General features: G+C 39.3%; 2 protein-coding genes across 2 annotated transcripts; both read left to right on the top strand.

Moving 5' to 3' along the window:
- The first annotated feature begins 8782 nt into the window (after nucleotides 1-8782).
- LOC141405440 (uncharacterized) lies at nucleotides 8783-9298 on the top strand. Its single transcript, XM_073989741.1, has 2 exons — nucleotides 8783-8860; nucleotides 8922-9298. The coding sequence occupies exons 1-2, from the start codon at nucleotides 8789-8791 to the stop codon at nucleotides 9273-9275; spliced, it is 426 nt and encodes a 141-aa protein (XP_073845842.1). The 5' UTR covers nucleotides 8783-8788; the 3' UTR covers nucleotides 9276-9298.
- An 11201-nt stretch (nucleotides 9299-20499) lies between these two features.
- On the top strand, nucleotides 20500-20985 carry LOC141386826 (uncharacterized). Its single transcript, XM_073955734.1, has 2 exons — nucleotides 20500-20562; nucleotides 20626-20985. Exons 1-2 carry the CDS (start codon nucleotides 20503-20505, stop codon nucleotides 20983-20985), a joined length of 420 nt encoding a protein of 139 aa, XP_073811835.1. The 5' UTR covers nucleotides 20500-20502.
- The last annotated feature ends 1745 nt before the right edge of the window (nucleotides 20986-22730 follow it).

Here is a 22730-nt window from a genome sequence, read left to right as displayed (position 1 = left end):
AATATTTGGCGTTGGATTATGCAGACACGCTGGGATTTGGCAGCTGAGGAGCTCGTGTTGAGTTATCGGCTTCTTCTACGAGGGAAACGGTGTTGTTTGTGTTTGGTGTTCGGCTACAGATGATCGGGATGACGATGTATTCGGTATTCGGCTGTAGAGGATCGGGAAGACGATGAATTCGGTGTTCGGTTATAGATGATCGGGAAGACGATAAATTCGGTGTTCGGCTACAGATGATCGGGATGACGATGTATTCGGTGTTCGGCTGTAGATGATCGGGAAGACGAGGAATTCGGTGTTCGGCTATAGATGATCGGGAAGACGATAAATTCGGTGTTCGGCTACAGATGATCGGGATGACGATGTATTCGGTGTTCGGCTGTAGATGATCGGGAAGACGATAAATTCGGTGTTCGGCTACAGATGATCGGGATGACGTAGTATTCGGTGTTCGGCTGTAGATGATCGGGAAGACGAGGAATTCGGTGTTCGGCTATAAATGATCGGGAAGACGATAAATTCGGTGTTCGGCTACAGATGATCGGGATGACGATGTATTCGATGTTCGGCTGTAGATGATCGGGAAGACGATGAATTCGGTGTTCGGCTGTTGATGTTCGGGAATACGATGGGTTGTCGGCTTCGGAGTTCGGCTGATGACGTTCGTGAATACGATGGATGTCGGCTTCGGAGCTCGGCTGTTGATGTTCGGGAATACGATGGGTGTCGGCTTCGGAGCTCGGCTGTGGATGTTCGGGATAGCGGTGTGTTCGGCAGTCGGCTGCTGGTGTTCTGGAATTCAACGGGTTCGGTGTTCGGTTGGTGATGTTCGGCAACACGATGGGCTCGGCAGTCGGATGTTGATGTTCGGGAGTACGATGAATGTCGGCTCCGGCGCTCGGCTGTTGATGTTCGGGAGTTAGTCTAGGCTACGATCTAGTATCTACCATGCGCTACTGAGTACGGAACAGCTGACCCGAAGGCCCTGTGGAACAGCTGGCACGAATGCCCTGTGGAACAGCTGGCACGAATGCCCTGTGGAACAGCTGACCCGAAGGCCCTGTGGAACTGCTGACCCGAAGGCCCAGTGGAACAGCTGACCCGAAGGCCCTGTGGAACTGCTGACCCGAAGGCCCAGTGGAACAGCTGACCCGAAGGTCCTGTGGAACTGCTGACCCGAAGGCCCAGTGGAACAGCTGACCCGAAGGTCCTGTGGAACTGCTGACCCGAAGGCCCAGTGGAACAGCTGACCCGAAGGCCCTGTGGAACAGCTGACCCGAAGGTCCTGTGGAACTGCTGACCCGAAGGCCCAGTGGAACAGCTGACCCGAAGGCCCTGTGTATGTATCAGCCACCACAACTTAATGGGTAGCTCTCAAAAAGTATTCCCAACACTAGGCACCGAGGCTTAAGTTGGCGGACTTAGAGCAACCTTTTGTTCCAGCCCGTGTAGCAAACTCCCTGCAGTAGTAAGCTCGCCATTCTCAAGTAAACCTGAAATACTTTAGTGGCTTGGAGTACAGAGTAAATGAGAATTATTCACAGTGTGCGTTAAAATTGTAACTGCGAAACTACACTGGAATTGAATTCTCCTTTGGGTTACATCTTAAAACACAACATGTAAATGGATGAAATGTAATGACTGCTGCCTATGGAATGGCTGTTCAGTATGTCTGCAGTGTATTGGATGGTAGCCGGTATTGTGTTGTTGTACTATGTATGTACGTGATAGTATTGTCACGTTACATCTCCCCCCCGCTTCGGAGAGGGAAACCAAAGGGGATACCAAGGAAAACTTAAAATCAGCAAGAGAATTCGGATTTCTTCCTTCTAAATCTTGATCTTTGTTTCTGTTTCCTTTTCAGTTTTGGTTTTACTTCTCGGGATTCTTTAGTACAGCTTTGCTCAGGTTCGCATCTTCCCTTACACTGGTCGGGGTCTACGTTAGTTGGTAAAGTTTTAACAAGTGGTGAATCAGTTCTCTGCGATAAAGAAGAATGTTCGTCTGCATTCAACGAGACGGTAGGGGGTACTCCTGTTTTAGGTTCCTCGTTAGCAATCAAAGGTGACCGTTGGATGGATGACGTCGGTGCTTCGGTGATGTGACGGGCAGTTGAACACCTGCTGGGGGATTGACGGCTGGTGGCAGATTCTTTGCGAGTCGATTGGTTGGGGATTGCCTTCGTCGACGTTCGGTTTTCCGACGCAGAGGTTGATTGTAGGCTTAGTCGTAATGGAGTCGGTCCTCCGAACTTGTTGTGATGCTGCTGGCTCGTTGGGCTATAGAGGAAGTGAACCGAGTCCCTATCCCTGGAGAACTCGACGTTCGTATCTTCTCGACATTGACAGTGCCTTGTCATTACATCCTCCTTGCCACAATACGAACAGAAGATTTTCCACCGGGCATTGCATTGGAAACGGGTGTGACCTTTCTGCTTACATCGCCAGCAATGGGTTGAGCGTTGATAACTTTCGGTTCGATGAAAAAGCATGTGTGAGGTGTGTGGACGTTCGGCACGAGTTTCATCCCCTTTTAAGAGCTCGAAGTCGTCCGTGAATGACATTAGCTCCTCCAAGGTCTGGAAATCACATCGACGGATATAGTGGCGATATTCGGGGCGGAGACTATCGTAGATTCGGTCGAGGTGATCCATTTCTCGGAGGGTGGGGTGTTGTTTCGCCATGGTCAATATCTGCAGGATAAAGTCCTTCGCATTTTCTCGGTTATCTTGCCGGCGGTTGTAGAAGGAATGTTCTAATTGCGCTAGATGTCGCTTCGATAAAAAGAACTTCTCGACTTCCCCCCGAAAAGTGCTCCAAGACTTGATATCGTTTTTCTTCACCCTGTACCACTTCAAGGCCTTACCCTCGAGGATGATGGGTAGAGTGGAAATCAAACGGTCGTGGGGTACTCTATAACACTCGGCCAATTCCTCAAGCCTTTCTAGGAACTCCACCAAGTTTCCTTCGCCTGTGTATTTAAGGTTCCAGCGCTGCACACTATTTATGGTCTCGGAATCGCTCGTCTCTCGTCGGGAAACAGGTTCTGGGACGGTCAAGCATTTCTTTGTGACCACCGTTCTCTCCTCGGCTCTCAATTCGTTTTCTATCTCCCAAAGAAAATTTTTGTTACAGGTCTCCTGCCGCTTCTTCAGTACGAGGTCTGCCAATTGCTTCCTCAAGTACCCGACTGTTAAACCTTCCGTCGGTATTGCTGCCAACTGACATTGCTCTACGAGCTGTTCCTTCCTCAGCAAATAAATCCAATCCAATGATTCTTCTTTTAACTTCTTACCGCATTTGTGACTCGATCCGTCGTCGTTGGCGGTGGTTTCGGGTTTTCCGCAATGCGATTTTGAATCGGGTCCCTGCTCGGGCGCCATTTGTAACGTGGTTTTGTCGTCGGCTGGGGTAAGCTCAGTCGCGTCCGGGGTCTCCATAAGGACCCACTAAACCTTACGAAATGAGAAGACTAGTATTCTCCCTTTCCTGGGGGCTAAATCGGGGATTTATTGAATAAATACTAATTTACAATCTACTTGTGTTCAAATACGATAAGAATGAATTCAATGGTATATGTATTTAGATTAATATTTGGCGTTGGATTATGCAGACACGCTGGGATTTGGCAGCTGAGGAGCTCGTGTTGAGTTATCGGCTTCTTCTACGAGGGAAACGGTGTTGTTTGTGTTTGGTGTTCGGCTACAGATGATCGGGATGACGATGTATTCGGTATTCGGCTGTAGAGGATCGGGAAGACGATGAATTCGGTGTTCGGTTATAGATGATCGGGAAGACGATAAATTCGGTGTTCGGCTACAGATGATCGGGATGACGATGTATTCGGTGTTCGGCTGTAGATGATCGGGAAGACGAGGAATTCGGTGTTCGGCTATAGATGATCGGGAAGACGATAAATTCGGTGTTCGGCTACAGATGATCGGGATGACGATGTATTCGGTGTTCGGCTGTAGATGATCGGGAAGACGATAAATTCGGTGTTCGGCTACAGATGATCGGGATGACGTAGTATTCGGTGTTCGGCTGTAGATGATCGGGAAGACGAGGAATTCGGTGTTCGGCTATAAATGATCGGGAAGACGATAAATTCGGTGTTCGGCTACAGATGATCGGGATGACGATGTATTCGATGTTCGGCTGTAGATGATCGGGAAGACGATGAATTCGGTGTTCGGCTGTTGATGTTCGGGAATACGATGGGTTGTCGGCTTCGGAGTTCGGCTGATGACGTTCGTGAATACGATGGATGTCGGCTTCGGAGCTCGGCTGTTGATGTTCGGGAATACGATGGGTGTCGGCTTCGGAGCTCGGCTGTGGATGTTCGGGATAGCGGTGTGTTCGGCAGTCGGCTGCTGGTGTTCTGGAATTCAACGGGTTCGGTGTTCGGTTGGTGATGTTCGGCAACACGATGGGCTCGGCAGTCGGATGTTGATGTTCGGGAGTACGATGAATGTCGGCTCCGGCGCTCGGCTGTTGATGTTCGGGAGTTAGTCTAGGCTACGATCTAGTATCTACCATGCGCTACTGAGTACGGAACAGCTGACCCGAAGGCCCTGTGGAACAGCTGGCACGAATGCCCTGTGGAACAGCTGGCACGAATGCCCTGTGGAACAGCTGACCCGAAGGCCCTGTGGAACTGCTGACCCGAAGGCCCAGTGGAACAGCTGACCCGAAGGCCCTGTGGAACTGCTGACCCGAAGGCCCAGTGGAACAGCTGACCCGAAGGCCCTGTGGAACTGCTGACCCGAAGGCCCAGTGGAACAGCTGACCCGAAGGTCCTGTGGAACTGCTGACCCGAAGGCCCAGTGGAACAGCTGACCCGAAGGCCCTGTGGAACAGCTGACCCGAAGGTCCTGTGGAACTGCTGACCCGAAGGCCCAGTGGAACAGCTGACCCGAAGGCCCTGTGTATGTATCAGCCACCACAACTTAATGGGTAGCTCTCAAAAAGTATTCCCAACACTAGGCACCGAGGCTTAAGTTGGCGGACTTAGAGCAACCTTTTGTTCCAGCCCGTGTAGCAAACTCCCTGCAGTAGTAAGCTCGCCATTCTCAAGTAAACCTGAAATACTTTAGTGGCTTGGAGTACAGAGTAAATGAGAATTATTCACAGTGTGCGTTAAAATTGTAACTGCGAAACTACACTGGAATTGAATTCTCCTTTGGGTTACATCTTAAAACACAACATGTAAATGGATGAAATGTAATGACTGCTGCCTATGGAATGGCTGTTCAGTATGTCTGCAGTGTATTGGATGGTAGCCGGTATTGTGTTGTTGTACTATGTATGTACGTGATAGTATTGTCACGTTACACCACTGAGATTTTCGATCCAACACAAAGACAACAATTGTAGTACATCGCAAAAGCATTGGAACGCTCCTTCAGGTAGTTATGGCCTCGAGAAGGTGCACATTTTTCGGAAAATATCAATAAACGACACTGTGCTACAAAATGGAACTCAAAGTCAGTGGGTTGAAAATTTCTTTTGGAGATGAAAGCTCTTGGTGAGTGTACTGAGAACCCAAAAGGAAATTTTCACCATAGGTCGAGTTTCCGAGATATTGCGTGATTAATGGTTTAATTTTGGCCCCTTAATTTGTGATCAAATAGCTTTATATCTCTCTAAAGCGTTATTGTAGCTTCATTTTGACATTACATGTCTTCAGTCAAATCGAATGGTGAATCTTTTTGTAGAATATTTCACCCCTCTAACTCAATTCCTTTCATGTCCTTTTCGTCCTTTATTTTTTTAACCGTAGTAAAAGTACCACAAGGCGATATTTTACAGCATCCAAATATTCTACAAAAATGTTGTTCAGAAGATTTTAGGTACGGTTCTCATTGATGACCAATCGATATTTCCCCGTTTTCATGGTCCTTTTTGACATTTTACCGGTTTTTGTTCAGAAAACTATGTTTTGTTTTTATGTATATTCGTTATTGGTCTGTGGTGCTTCTGAAATACTTACCATAAATAGCTCTTGTAATGACGAACACGTTAATAACAAATTTTATTGGAGGACAGATCCGGTTATCTAAATTTTTGAACCGGATATTCTGATATTAAAACCGATTTTGGAACCGGTTTTAAGTAACCGATTAACCGAATATGTATATCATTAGAAAGCTAATAAAATGGTCAATCAAATGACAGCAAGTAGCTGATTACAACAAAAAAACCGCGTTCTTAAACCGATTTTGATGTAAAATATCACTGGGTTCTTTTTGGCGATGAAAGTCGATTAAGATAATATTATAAATCTGGGAAGGCAGTTATGTCATAGGTCAAACTTCTGAGTTATGGCGAGATGAATTTGTGTTATGCTGTTTTTTTTTTATCATGCACTTAAAGTTCATCAAGAATGAATTGATTTCGCCATAACTCAGAAGTTTGAACCACGTCAATAATAGTCCTTATCATTTTCATTTTTCCATAGCGCAAAATTATAAAATGTTATATTTCTTATTTTTCCTACATTTTATCCAAAACTATAATGTTTTTTGTTTTGTTCAATATTTATTTTGAAAAGCTTCGTAACCGACAAAGTTGTAATCAGCTACTTGCTGTCATTTGATTGACCAATTTATTGGCTTTCTAATGATATACATATTCGGTTAATCGGTTACTTAAAACCGGTTCCAAAATCGGTTTTAATATCAGAATATCCGGTTCAAAAATTTAGATAACCGGATCTGTCCTCCAATAAAATTTGTTATTAACGTGTTCGTCATTACAAGAGCTATTTATGGTAAGTATTTCAGAAGCTCCACAGACCAATAACGAATATACATAAAAACAAAACATAGTTTTCTGAACAAAAACCGGTAAAATGTCAAAAAGGACCATGAAAACGGGGAAATATCGATTGGTCATCAATGAGAACCGTACCTAAAATCTTCTGAACAAAATTTTTGTAGAATATTTGGATGCTGTAAAATCTCGCCTTGTTGTACTTTTACTACGGTTCAAAAAATAAAGGACGAAAAGGACGTAAAAGGAATTGAGTTAGAGGGGTGAAATATTCTACAAAAAGATTCACCATTCGATTTGACTGAAGACATGTAATGTCAAAATGAAGCTACAATAACGCTTTAGAGAGATATAAAGCTATTTGATCACAAATTAAGGGGCCAAAATTAAACAATTAATCACGCAATATCTCGGAAACTTGACCTATGGTGAAAATTTCCTTTTGGGTTCTCAGTACACTCACCAAGGGCTTTCATCTCCAAAAGAAATGTTCCACCCACTGACTTTGAGTTCCATTTTGTAGCACAGTGTCGTTTATCGATATTTTCCGAAAAATGTGCACCTTCACGAGGCCATAACTGCCTGAAGAAGCGTTCCAATGCTTTTGCGATGTACTAGAGAGTTATTTACTATTGTCTTGGCTACAATTGTTGTCTTTGTGTTGGATCGAAAATCTCAGTGGTTTGGTTGTTATATGCCAAAATATCCAAAAATCATTAAAAAAAAACTTCAAGTCAAAATCCGGGGGCTCGATTTTCACCGTAGACATATGGTCTAGTTGACTTTTTTGCTCAGTACAATCCCAAGAATCAGAATCTCCAGACGCCCGTGATGGTGTTCAAATCGCCCCACTCTAGGCCACAACGTTCAAAATTTAGGAAATCGGGAGGTACCGTACTATGGTGCTATATGAAGACGTGGACCTATACCGACAAATTTTAGGTGGAAAGTTTTATACCCTCAAGGTAGACTTAATACCAAATTTCACCCATTTCGGAGGGATATTGAGGCCACAACCTTCTAAATACCACAAATCCGGAGGTACCGTTCTATGGGGGCTATATGAAGACGTGGACCTATACCGGCAAATTTTAAGGTGGAAAGTTTTATACCCCCAAGGAAGGCTTAATACCAAATTTCAGTCATTTTGGAGGGATATTGAGACCACAACCTTCAAAATACTAGAAATCCGGAGGTACCGTTCTATGGGGGCTATACGAAGGCGTGGGCCTATACTGACAAATTTCAGGTGGAAAGTTTTATACTCTCAACGAAGACTTTATACAAAATGTCAGCCATTTAAGTTTTATGTTGAGGCCAAAATCTTCAAAATATCGGAAATCGGGAAGTACCGTTCTATGGGGGGCTATGTGAAGACGTGGACCGATGCGGACAAATTTCAGGTGTAAAGACGTGGACCCATGTCGAGAAATTTCAGGTGGAAGTTTTATATACTCCAAAAGAAGACTTAATACCAAATTTCAGCCATTTCGGAGGGATATTGAGGCCACAACCTTCAAAATACCAGAAATCTAGAGGTACCGTTCTATATGAAGACTATATGAAGACGTGGACATATATCGAGAAATTTCTGGTTGAAAGTTTTATACCCCCAACGAAGACTAAATACCAAATTTCAGTCATTTCGGTGGGATATTGAGGCTACAACTTTCAAAATACCGAAAATCGGGAGGTATGGTTCTATGGGGACTATATGAGGACGTGGGCCAATACTGATGAATACAAAATGCCAGCAGAAAACAGTTAAACAAGTCATACGCTTTAACTATGTACATATGTATGTAAATATTTTTATTTTTAGAAATAGTTCTATTATTGAAGTGAAACAAAATGTTGAAATTATATGACACATATTAAACAATTAACAACACTATTAAGCTGTCATTGTTTGTCAAAAGAACCACCGAACCATTTCATGCCGAAACCCTATAATTTTCTTATTTAAACTCAAATGCAGGCAGCAACATTATGATTATTTGTCACAACTTGCAACAATGAAAGCTCATCTAATTCTTTGTGGACTATTGGTGTTGGTATTAATTTCGGATTTCGCCCAAATATCCATGGTATGTAAATGTTATTTTAAATTTCACAGTTTTATGTAGGTTTTCGTCTTTATTTTTACAGGCAGAAACCGAAATGTCGGCCATTGTGAAATTTACCATAGGTAAATGTGCCAAAAGCACAAGTGTCCCAGTGGAACAGGTGGAACATTTTATGCCTGCCAAAGCAGCTGATTTGGACAATTTTACGCATAATATGAAATGTTTCCTCCTGTGTTTGTATAGGAAAATGGATTTAATAACCTATGACGATCATCCAAACCACGAACTATTTGGTACATTAATGGAGAAACGTTTTGCTGCTAATAAGGATAAGGTAAAGCCTGCTTTAGCTAAATGCATGACCATCGACGATAAAGATCCATGTGAGGAGGTTTATAAATTTGAGGTATGTATGTTGCAAAACGTTCAGGGATGAACAGTTTGAAACAAAACTGCAGAAAGTTGGCATATTAATTGAATAAAAATTTTCATATAATAAATTTGAATTCAGAATGGATTCTTTTATTTACTTTGCCATCAGCAGTAGTGTTTAAATGGATATTTGTAGTTATTAAAGCAAAGTCCAATAAAGTAGGTCGTTTTTTGGGCTGTTTGTAATTTTTATACCCTCCACCATAGTATGGACGGTATATTAAGTTTGTTTTTCCGTTTGTAACACATCGATCTAATCCTTTGCGATCCTATGAAGTATATATCACCAATATTTTTAAAAATTTAACATAGCTGAAGCCAAGGTTTACCCTTGTGGAACATGCGACTTGTGATTTTATATGATACAAATTAACTATTTTTGGATAAAATGAAATGTTTTTGGACGTGGCAAAAATATTGGCCTTAAAATATAATTTGCGTGGAAGCTGTGACTATATTTATGTTAAAAATGGGTTGAAGCCAACTTGACTTTTCTTGTTTTCTCTCGATCTGTGATTAAACCACACTTTCCACGAGTTTCCTGCCAAAGTAAAAGTAGATGCAAACTAAATAAGGATATCTCACTAATGTATTACTTTTCAAAATTCCATCTGCTTCTATCATTAAATAATGCTGACATTTTGAAGCCAGATTTACAGTGTTTTTATACCCTACACCACAATGTGGAAAGGGTATTATACGTTTGTTTTGGTAAAAATTCATGTAACACCGCGGAATATTCGTCGGAGACTCCCAATGTGGTGTACCAATCTTCATATCTCGACGAGATAAAGCGATTTAGAAATGTGTGTCCGTCCGTCCATCCGTCCGTCCGTCCGTCTGTCCATTATAAATTGTAAACACGCTCTAGGCCGCAATTATGGACCGATCGTGGTTTCAGGCCAGAATAGATCCCTATTCTTATTGGAGATGATCGAGAAATATTTAGCGGGTGAAATGGACCAAAAACAAAATTTTTATCCGATTTTGTAGCGGCTCTGTATGTCGCAATTATAGTCCGATCGCCTTGAAATTTTAAATAATGTAAGATTATATGACAAAGAAGAAGCTTGCAATTTGAGATGGTGATCGGATGATGTTTAGAGGGTTAAATGGACCACAACTTTTGTGTGAAAATTGTGAAAATTTTTAATATACCAGTAATATCATTATTCCCTGACCACACATTCCGCCCACATAAATAATATTTGGAAGGACAACTTCTGCCCTTTCAATTAATGCCAATTATGTTGATTTATGTGGTCAGATAACAGAGTTACAGCCTAATATATCCAGTGCTTTGCTAGTAATGTAATCAAAAGCAAACTGCAGGTCGCAATTATAGATCAATAGTCACGCAATTTTGCACGAGGTAGGGGTTTAGGTCGAAGAAGATGCCTACAATTTTTGATGATGATCTGATATTATTTAGCGGGTGCAATGGACCATTACCTTTGTATGCTAAATAAAAACATTTTATTTTTGGTCCGTATTTGAATCCCTGGAGGCCATATACCGGCAAATTCGCCTATATATGAACATTAACTACCGATCTTTCCTCTTATGAAAATTGCAATAATATGTGTGCTTGGTAACGGACCTACTACCTAAGATATAATGAGTTTTGTGAAGAGAACCACATCTTCCTCCCATGCTAGAAATTGTCTCTATCATGTAAGATTTTCAGTTCAGTTGCCAAATTGGATTTTTTATACAACTATTGCAACGACCCCACCTATTTTATACCTCAGGATTTAGGGTAAAGGGGATACAAACAAAATACGATCAAAGATGTGTCTCATCGAAGTATTGGATTTAGACCCCAGGTATGTTTGGACGAAATTAGTTTTAGACAATTTGGAGTTTATTTAGCCCTGTCCGTTCATCTGTATAGGTATAAGTGCACAATTTTGGACGATAGATCATTATTCCAAAAAGGAACCTGATATTCAAAGACAATTTAAAGATGAAGCAGGAGGGGCAAATCAATGTGAATTTTCCAATGTTCGAATATTTTTTTTAGAAATGTATAATTTATATATTTTTCCACAAACATCCCAGTAAAGACAATGGAGGCTTCTCTTATATCAATGGATTCATATTAAGTTATTGATATATGACCTAGTTTTTATCGGCGAGTCCGAACGGCGTGTTCTAAGTTGCCACTTGTAGAGACGTTTCTCATGGCTGAAATACTCAGGAAATATCGCCAACATTACTAAGAGGTATTTTGCCACCTTTGACAATTTGATGGGAATCCAACCCGGACATTCAGCGTGCAAGGCTGTTGTACATAGCTAATTCCTACAGGTTGTGGTGTAGGGTATCACATTGACGGCCCCGTCCGACTATAACCTTTGCTTACTTGTTTTATATTATATATAACATTATTTCATATATCATAAAAATTAAAAGTGGTTTGTGCGGGACCTTTTTCAATATTTCTGTGAAATAAATGTTATTTTAGTCATTCGTAGTCAAAAAAAAATTATTTCATAGTATTTTTAAAATTATTTTTTTTACAAAGTGGTTTGTGCGGAACCTTTTTTATAGTAAAATCGAATGAATGTTATTTTAGGCATTAGTAGGCAAAATTTCATTCATTCTCACTACAGAAAATCATTTTTGAGATAAAATTTCAAAAAGTCATAACCCTAATCAATAGCCTGAATTGTTCTCTTCAAGGCAATAACCTGCGAAGTAGCTATGAAGTCATCACCGCTGACAACATGATAGTTGGTTTATTGCATACGGTTTTTATTAAGTTTACACATTTTCAATATTGCTTTTATTGGCACATTAAATTTTTTTTTTGTTTATTTAATTCTTTTAAAGATTATTGGTAGTTATAGTAACCCAGTAAAATCTTCGATGAAAAATCATGAAATGAATCATGGGTGCAAGTGATCTGGCATGTCATTTTCACTCATGAATTTTATATGAGCGTGACCCCCAAAAGATGACGTTCTTTTTTGGATCCTAAGCATGTCATTTTAACCAATGCATTGACATGTCATTTTCACCAATGCGTTGGCATGTCATTTTAACCAATGCATTGACACGTCATTTTCACCCATTCTTTGACATGTCATTTTCACCAACCCCTTGGCATGACATTTTCATGTCTTGTTTGGAAAATGGAAATGCTCTATTGAAATATGGACAAACAAAACTCTTTATTAATTCAAACGAATTCACGAAATAACTACAATTAATTGATCAGCAAAAAGTTTACATCCAAAATTGCAATGTAATCACCACCGCTGCAACGCAAAAGAATACTTCCTCCGTTCCCCGCAACTGATATTCTTTCATCTTACAAATTATTTTTTATCTATTATCTTCCCATCACCAGTTCAGATTTCGACATGGACTCCAAATGCACTCCTTTAAGTATTTTTATCTCGTAAATTACTTTTATTTTATAATTTTGTTATTTTATAACAACATTTTGGAAATTTATACTCTTTTGTTCAGTGACGAAAATATGTAGGGATCTACAACCCGGCTTGCTTTAGGGATCTCTAAGAACAAAATGTAACGAACGGGAAGGAGAGACTTTTTCTGGAAAATACCATTTATGCTTAATTTATTTTTAATTGTTTCCTTCTAAAAGTCGTTTCTTCTTTATTTTCAGATTCTTGTTCCTTTTCGTTTCGGACTTTTTTTCAAATTCCAAGAAGCGAGATTTGACTGATTTCGTTCTATGTCAGATTTAGAACAGACAATGGAACTTTTAAAATAGCAATGTGTGCAGTCCGATTCTATTTTTACCACGATGATTGGCACTTCATTTTTATTGCAGACATTTCGAGCTTCATACAATACCAATTGTTTAGAAGTTTTAGTTGTCTGATATGCAGGAAATGTAAGACAACATCACGACGACAGTTCTAACAACTTTGGTCTGTTCCAGAACCTGCAAGAATCTACTAATTTTTACTACGATAACAATTTTTCCTTTATGTTATCGGAAAAAATAGTAAAAATTAGTAGATTTTTGCAGTACTGGAACATACCAAAATGAAAATAAACAGGTGTGTAAATAAAAACACAAACATCATCTCTATTGGATCGATGGAATGGGTACAAATGCTGATGAAAAGATCGGATCTTTTAAGACTTCCTTTGCATTGGTTCAAATCCTAATGAAAAGATCGGATCTTTCACGACTTCCTTTGAATCAGCAAAGATGACATGAAATCACGTCATCGCAAAGAACCCATCCCTTCAAGTTTTGCTGGGAAGTTATTATATTCTACCCTACCCATTATGTCCATAATGGACAGCAAAAGGTTCTGATGATCATCATGTTATAACGACTTTCGGCATAGATAGTAGCATAGACTAAAAAAGCGCACAACCAAAAATTGTCAACATAGGTCTATGTCTTGGTATAGCCCCCATATGACAATACCTCCGGATTTCGGCATTTTGAGGAGTTTAGCTACATTTGTTGGCCGAAACTATCTGTAGTTTGACATTTGAGGTGATCAGTAGCCTCGACAATACTCCACCAAAAGTCATCAACATAGGCCCATGTTTTGGTATAGCCCCTATATAACGGTACCTCCCGATTTTCGGCATTTTGAGGATTTTAGCTACAATTTTAGCCGAACTAGCTGTAATGTGCCATTTGAGGTTCCTAGTGGTCATACAACTTCTCCACAAAAAATTTCAACATTTTATCTTTTAGTATTTTTTGGAGTTTTGAAGAGTTTAGCTAAATTTGTTGACGCAACTACCTGTAATTTGACTTTTGAGGTTACCAGTGTTCACATAACTTCTCTTAACCAAAACTTGTCAACATAGGTCTATGTCTTGGGAGCCCCTTATACCAGTGACCTCCCGATGTTTGGTTGATCCGTTCTGGCGCACCAGCCAGACAGACGGACGGACATGGCTGAATCGACTCCAAAATGTCTGAAACGAATTTCGTCCAAATATACTTGGCGTCTAAAACCAATATTTCTATGAGACACATCTTTGGTCGTACTTTGTTTGTATCCATTTTACCCTAAATCCTGAGGTATAAAATAGTTGGCGAGGCGACCCCATGTTGCAATATTTGTATAAACATCCAATTTGATAACTGAACTGAAAATTTCTCTGTCATGATAGAGACAAATTGTAGCATGGGAGGAAATTGTGGTTCTCTACACAAAACTATATCAGGCAGTAGGTGTGTTATCTAGCTGACACCTTATTGCAATATGCATCATTGGAAAGATCAGTAATTATTTTTCCATATATAGGCTACTTTGCCGGTATATGCCCTCCAGGAATGAAAATATGGACCAAAAATAAAATTTGTATATTTGTCATACAAAAGTATAGACCATTACATTACTTTCAACCACTAAATAATATCAGATCATCATGCAAAATTATAGGCATTTTCTTCAACCTAAACTCTTACCTCGTGCAAAATTTCGTGACTAATGAGCTATAATTGCGACCTCTAGCGGGTTTATGATTACACTACAAACAAAAAACTGGATATATTATGCTGTAACTCTGTTATCTGATCACGTACATCAACATAATTGACATCAATTGAAAGGTCAAGAGAAGGTCTTCCACATACATATAATTCACGAGTGGGGAATGTGTCTTTCAGGAGCAAAGATATAAGCTGTTTATTAAAAATTTTCACAATTTTCACACAAAAGTTGTGGTCCATTTAAACCTCTAAATATTATCTGATCGACATCTCAAATTGCAAGCTTCTTCTTTGCCATATACTCTTACCTTATTTAAAATTTCGAGGCGATCGGACTATTATTGCGACCAACAGAGCAGCTACAAAATCGGATAAAAATTATGTGTTTGGTCCATTTCATCCGCTAAATATTTCATGATCATCACCAATTAAAATAGCGATCTATTCTGATGTGAAGCCGACCTCCATACCAAATTTCGTGACGATCGGTCCATAATTGCGGCCTGGAGTTTGATTACAATTTATAATGGACAGACGGACACAAGGACGGACGGACACACATCTCCAAATCGCTTTATCTCGGCGATATATGAAGATTGGTATACCACATTGGGGGTCTCCGACGAATATTTCGCGGTGTTACATGAATTTTCCCAAAACAAACTTATAATACCCTTTCCACATAGTGGTGTAGGGTATAAATAGAACATATGTTTTTTAGCTTATTTTTCAACTTCTAGTGTAAGTAGTCACGACTACCAAAAAGTTAGTTAAAGTTAAAACCTTTTCCATTCAAAAATTCTGGACAGAGACCCACGTTGTGGTATAACCCACATATAACGGTACAACTCGATTTTAGGCATTTCCATGCTTTCGCGATCAAAGTTCACACAATTATATGGTTTTTTAGGTTTTCGCGATTTGACTTGGATACCGCAAGTCCTATTGAAATGGGATTAGAGCAAATGTTGTAGCTGTGAACATTCTCTACAAGATTGATCTTTATGGCTTTTTCGTAGGTTTTATCATTATTGAGATATAGAAGTTAAAATTGGGACAATGAAGTGATTGTATGGCTGTAAGTGGTTTTAAAGTTTGTATGCTATCTGTGATTAGAAGTAATGTAATACCTCGAAATATTGATGTCTTTCATTGATCGAATCGGATATAGTCACCAAATGCTATTTCTAAATTTCTAAATCTTAAGGGTCGCGTCGCGATTCTCTTTTCTTGAATTTTACTTAGCAAAAAAGTCCACTGGACCATATGTCCACGGTGAAAGTTGAGCCTCCCGATTTTGACTTAAAGTTTTTTATACACGTTTTTTGCATATTTTGGCATATAACATCCAAACCATTGAGATTTTCGATTCATCATTAAGACAAATACTGTAGCTAAGACAATAATTAAGAACTCTGTAGTACATCGCAAAAGCATTGAAACGCTCCTTCAGGCAGTTTTGGCATTGAGAAAGTGCACATTTTTCGGATAAATGTCACAGTGCTACAAAATTGACCAGAAAAATATTCAAGCTTTGTATCATGTAGGGATCCGTGGACAACGAAAATACTTTGGTTCGTTTTGGTCACTTTGCTTTTTTGTTTTTTAATACAAAAAGTAGTGAAAATTTAAACGAGCATAATTCATTTGTTAGCCGATTTGAAAAAAGTAGCTTCTTCTTCTTTATTTGCAAATCCGTATTCGGATATTAGCGATCATGCAATGTTAATTATTACAGACTTATTTAGTTATATGTTATAAAATTAAAATTTTCGAAGGATATTATTCACCAATTTAAAAGGACGCGCCCTTTAGGATTTTTTCCTTCCATACAAATCGCCCCGCCCTAAAGTATATGTAATAAAAACAATATATAACGTGTCGCAATTATACAAACAAACATATATTCCCACAACATCCCCGAAGAAACAAGACAGACTTCGCAAACATATTACTTACTTAGTTGGCCCATTACAGAACATTTGTTCCATAGACCGAACTAAGAAAAGATCTCCATTCCTCTCTGTTTTTTGCTTGACTTTTTGGAATACCGCGCCTTTCCATTTCTTCATCCACTTGTTTGCTCCATCGAAGCTTAGGCCTGCCGATTCTGCGTGCACCGCCATGTGGCATGTATTCATACGCCTTTTTAGCGGGTTCATCATCGCTCATTCTCATGATATGGCCTAGCCAACGCAATCGTTGCATCTCGATACGTTTAACTATATGCATGTCTTTGTATAGCTTATATAGCTCGTGGTTCATACGACGTCGATATTCACCGTCAACGCAAATCGGCCCGTAAATCTTTCGAAGAATTTTCCTCTCAAACACACCAAGCACTGCCTTATCTGCTTGCGCAAGTACCCATGCTTCGGAGCCATACATTAGCACGGGTAGTATCAGCGTTTTGTATAGTGTTATTTTTGTTTGACGAGATGTGGCTTTGTTTTTAAATTGCTTACTTAGACCATAGTAGCATCTGTTGGCCAATACAATTCTTCTTCTTATTTCACAACTGATGTTGTTTGTTGTGTTTATGGCAGTGCCGAGGTAGACGAAGTCTTTAACTACCTCAAAATTGTAGGTACCAACTTCCACAGTTGGTCCGAGCTCTATGGACGCTTTGCGCGTCGACACCATCAATTTGGTCTTTTCGCCGTTTACCGCCAGACCCACTTTCGCAGATTCTGCTTCGACCTTCCTAAAGGTATCAGTTACTTCCTTTACTGATCGTCCCATGATGTCTATGTCATCAGCATAGGCAAGTAACATGTGGCTATTGGTGTAAATTGTGCCATTTCTTTTGACATTTGCATCTCGTATTACCTTTTCCAGCAAAATGTTGAATAGGTCACACGAAAGGCTGTCCCCTTGTCTGAAACCTCTTTTGGTATAAAATTCTTCGGAGAGGTTCTTTCCAATTTTAACTGAGGACCTAGTATCAGTTAAAGTCATCTTACAAAGCCGGATGAGCTTTGCGGGGATACCACATTCAGACATTGCGTGGAATACCTTTGATCGGAGGGACTGTCGAATGCTGCTTTATAATCGACAAAAAGGTGAAATATGTCGATCTGCATCTCTTGGGTCTTCTATAGGATTTGCCGCAGGGTAAATATCTGGTCAATGGTGGACTTGCCAGGTCTAAAGCCACATTGGTATGGTCCAACTATTTCGTTGACCATTGGCTTTAGTCGTTCGCACAATATCCCTGACACTATCTTATAGGCTATAGGGAGAAGACTTATGCCCCTATAGTTTGAGCATACAGTCTTATCTCCTTTCTTGTGGACGGGACATAGGATGCTCAGGTTCCAATCGTCGGGTACGCGTTCTTCCTGCCTGATGGTGCTAACTAGCTGATGCATACACCTTATCAGCGCGTCGCCTCCGGTTTTAAACAGCTCGGCTGGTAAGCCATCGGCTCCTGCTGCTTTATTATTCTTCAGCCGGTTGATTGCTGTTTTTACCTCATCTTGGCCGGGCGGTATACATTCTATACCATCTTCTGGGATTGGATCTGTGGTATCATCGTCTTCGCTACTATTGGATACCAGCAGATTGGAGAAATGTTCCTTCCATATCCTGAGCACGCTATCTGTATCTGTTACCAGATTACCTTGCTGGTCTCTACAGGAGGATGTGCCTGTACCAAAGCCATCTGTTTGATGTTTCACTCTTTGGTAAAATTTTCGGACTTCATTCTGTCTCCTGTACATCTCGATTTTTTCACACTCCCGCTTTTCCATTTCTCTCTTTTTCTTGCTCTCTCTCTCCTTTTCTCCCGATATCTCTCTCGCGCGCTACGCGTTGCTACTGATTGTAAAGTAGCTCTATATGCCGCATTTTTCTCTTCGGTAGCAGCACGACACTCCTGGTCATACCATGAATTCCTTTGTGGAGGTCTCTGGAATCCAAGTATGGATTTTGCGGCTGTTTGCATGGAGTGGGCAATATGTTGCCATTGTGTTGTTATGTTATCGGGACAAGGAGTGCTCGCGTTAAGCAATTGGGCTAGTTGAGTGGAATATGCTGTGGCTATATGTTGTGTTTGCAGCCTATCGATGTCCAACTTCCGCGTTGAGTCTGTTCGTGCTTTATTTGCAACGTTTAGACGGGTACGTACCTTTGCTGCAACAAGGTAGTGGTCCGAATCAATGTTTGCGCCTCGGAACGATCGTACATCCAACACGCTGGATGAATGTCTTCCATCTATTACAACATGATCAATTTGATTACTTGTTCTTTGATCTGGAGACAGCCAGGTGCCCTTATGAATATCGAGATGATTAAATCTGGTACTGCTAACTACCATGTTTTTTGCAGCTGCAAAGTCTATCAGCCTCATACCATTGTCAGATGTTTCACTGTGGAGACTGAATTTCCCGACTAATGGGCCAAAGATATTCTCCTTTCCAATTTTGGCATTAAAATCGCCTAGAATGATTTTAATGTCATGGGCAGGGCAACGGTCATATGTTTCTTCTAAGCGCTCATAAAATATATCTTTGGTCTGTTCGTCCTTTTCTTCAGTGGGAGCATGAGCACAAATAAAGCTGATGTTGAAGAATTTAGCTTTTATTCGAATTGCAGCAAGTCTTTCATTCACAGGGGTGAAGCTGTATACCTGATGTTTTAGTCTCCGACTAACTGCGAATCCGCAACCAAACTCATGCTTTACGTCATGGCAGCTATAATACAGTGCGTCACCTTTAGGTGTTGTTGTGACGCCTTTCCCAATCCATCGTATTTCCTGTATGGCAGTAATATCGGTCTTGTACTTTTCAAGTACGTCTGCCAATGCGAAAACTGCACCTTCTCTATAAAGAGTGCGAACATTCCAGGTGATTCCAGATTCGCAGATCATGGTCCTTAAAACGTTTGCGGGGTTCGTCAACTTTAGAGGGGTTTGTTTTTCTTTTCTTTCGTTTTTTCATAGTAGGATGTTTTTTCTAAGGGAGGGTTACTAACCCGACGCCCAAACCCAAGTTTTTGACGTTCTTATGGGTGAACGACTTCGCAAACATATAAATATGTAAATTCCGCGGAGGGGTAGAGTGTCACGTATGAATTTCTCATTGGGTTTATTGTTTTGAAATATTTTGGGCTTCATGGAGATAACAAAGGCAATAACATTGCAGTGATTTTGGTGTATTGGCAGCTGTGGTGGTTGGTATAAACAAATCATGATCTTCATTAGTTTAAGTTGATCCTTAGATAACTTATTAGAAGCAATGCATTTTTTGCGAATTTCTTAACCATTGCTTCAGGAGCTTTACTGTCTTTTTGAGGAAGAAAAATTAATATTGATAAATAAGGAAATTATTGCATAATAACGTCTTACTATTTCAGCCGAGACTGATTTAATTTTCCAACAATTAAAGGCAACAATAATGGTAATTATTGCCAAATTGTTGTGGAGAATTAATTTTGTGCCTGTCACTTTTGACACTGGTGCACCAACAATTTTATTTGTAAGTAAACATGCCATTTTATATTTAAAACCTCACACATCAGAGCTAACAAATGCTAACAAAAACACGCTCCCCACCAACATACTAATTATATAAATGTAAGACAGTTTTGGTGACTAATTAAAACAAAATATTTAAATTAATTTATTATTATTTTTTGTTGCTTTTTAAAGAACTATTAACATTTATTAAACTGTCACTGTTTGTGAGCAAAACCGTCCGACCGTACCAAAGACCAAAGCCTATAATTTTGATATTTAAATCCAAATGGTGAACAGCAAAGTTATGATTATTTAGCACAACTTGTAACAATGAAGGCTTATCAATTATTAACCGGACTTTTGGTACTGGCATTATATTACTCACATGCAGTATGTTTGATATTTATAATCCTTAACAATGCTACAGTGAATTACGATTTCTGTTATTTACAGACCCTAACGGAGGATGAAACTGTCACCGTTGTTAGATATATAATAGAGTCTTGTGCCAACGATACAAAAGTCGATATAATAGAAGCAAATCGCATTGTGAATGCTGAAACAAATTTGGATAATTTTACTCATGAAATGAAGTGTTTGCTGTTGTGTTTCTATCGTAAAATTGATCTCATTGACTATATGAATATCCCAAGATTCGAACAGATTGCTGTCTTCATGGAAGATCGTTCTGAGGCGCATAAACATAAAGTTCGTCCAGCTCTTAAGCAATGTTTGGAAATCGAAGAAACAGATGCATGTGAAGAAATTTATCAAATTGAAGTGTGTATGTGGAAAAATGTTCAAGGATGGTAATAACAAAAGTACAACAATAATACCAAAAGTCTCTCTAAAATGAAAAATGTTCAAGAATAGTAATAAAAAATATACAACGATAATACCAAAAGTCTTTCTAACTATGACATTTGTAGGTGGATTTCTGCTAATCTTGCGGGAGCAGAATATCTTCACTGATAATACTCGTTGTTCCCTCCAAAACATAGACCAATATTTACAATTTTCCTCTGGTGACTTACATACTTAGCTGGCTTAGCTGGAATAATTCGAATTACAAATAAAACAATTCGAATTACAAATAAAATAATACGAATTACAAATAGAATAATTCGAATTACAAATAGAATAATTCGAATTTCAAATGGAATAATTCGAATTACAAATGGAATAATTAGAATTTCAAATGGAATAATTCAAATTACAAATGGAATAATTCGAATAACAAATAGAATAATTCGAATTACAAATCGAATAATTCGAATTACAATTAAAATGTTTCGAATTACAAAAGGAATTCTCGAATTACAAATAAAATGTTACGAATTACAAATGGAATTCTCGAATTACAACTAAAATGATTCGAATTACATCTGAAAAAGGTGTAGTATGGACGGTATATTAAGTTTGTTTTTCCGTTTGTAACACATCGATCTAATCCTTTGCGATCCTATGAAGTATATATCACCAATATTTTTAAAAATTTAACATAGCTGAAGCCAAGGTTTACCCTTGTGGAACATGCGACTTGTGATTTTATATGATACAAATTAACTATTTTTGGATAAAATGAAATGTTTTTGGACGTGGCAAAAATATTGGCCTTAAAATATAATTTGCGTGGAAGCTGTGACTATATTTATGTTAAAAATGGGTTGAAGCCAACTTGACTTTTCTTGTTTTCTCTCGATCTGTGATTAAACCACACTTTCCACGAGCTTCCTGCCAAAGTAAAAGTAGATGCAAACTAAATAAGGATCATCTCACTAATGTATTAATTTTCAAAATTGCATCTGCTTCTACCATTAAATAATGCTGACATTTTGAAGCCAGATTTACAGTGTTTTTTTTTTAATTTTCTTCTAAATTCATTCCGCAAACGGGTTTTTCAGAAAATCATATATAGGATTGTAGTACTTGGGATTCTGAGTTATTTAATACGACTATTGTGAACGTAGTCTGCAAAGCTTCATAGAAATCTGCTTATATTTTTCGGGCCGAATTTTTGCACCTGTCATTCGATTACCTCGTACATGATTGCACATTTTAGTTTTTTACGTTCCGGATCCAATGAATCATTCTACTTGAAAATCCATCCACTAAAACGCGAGTTACGAGAAATTCCAAAGTAGAAAAATCACCTAAAATTTGTTTTTGAAAATATAGCGTATTTTACCGTGTTTTCTGCTCGTCGTTTTCACTGCAATGAAACAACTTCACTGATAAGGGAGCTAGATTAATTTTATCCCAAAAAATAGTGTGTGATGCCACATCCACGGTTCTTGAATTTTTTCTTAACCTAAGTTCCAAAATCTTTGATGTGGCGCGGAAAAAGTTAACCTTTTTTTGAAATGGAATATGAAATAATTGACACTATTTTTGATATATTCTTGATCAGGGTAAAATACTGAGTCGATCTTTGCATGTCCGTATTTACTGTAATTTGACATTTGAAATTCTCAGTGGCCGCGAAACATCCCCACCAAAAATCGTCAATATAGGTCCATGTTTTGGTATAGCCCCCATATAACGGTAACTACCGATTT

Source organism: Musca autumnalis, unplaced genomic scaffold, assembly GCF_047663935.1.
Source record: "Musca autumnalis isolate F117 unplaced genomic scaffold, ASM4766393v1 scaffold_5, whole genome shotgun sequence".
In the NCBI taxonomy this organism is placed as follows: domain Eukaryota; kingdom Metazoa; phylum Arthropoda; class Insecta; order Diptera; family Muscidae; genus Musca; species Musca autumnalis.
This window is presented reverse-complemented; position numbering and strand designations above follow the sequence as displayed.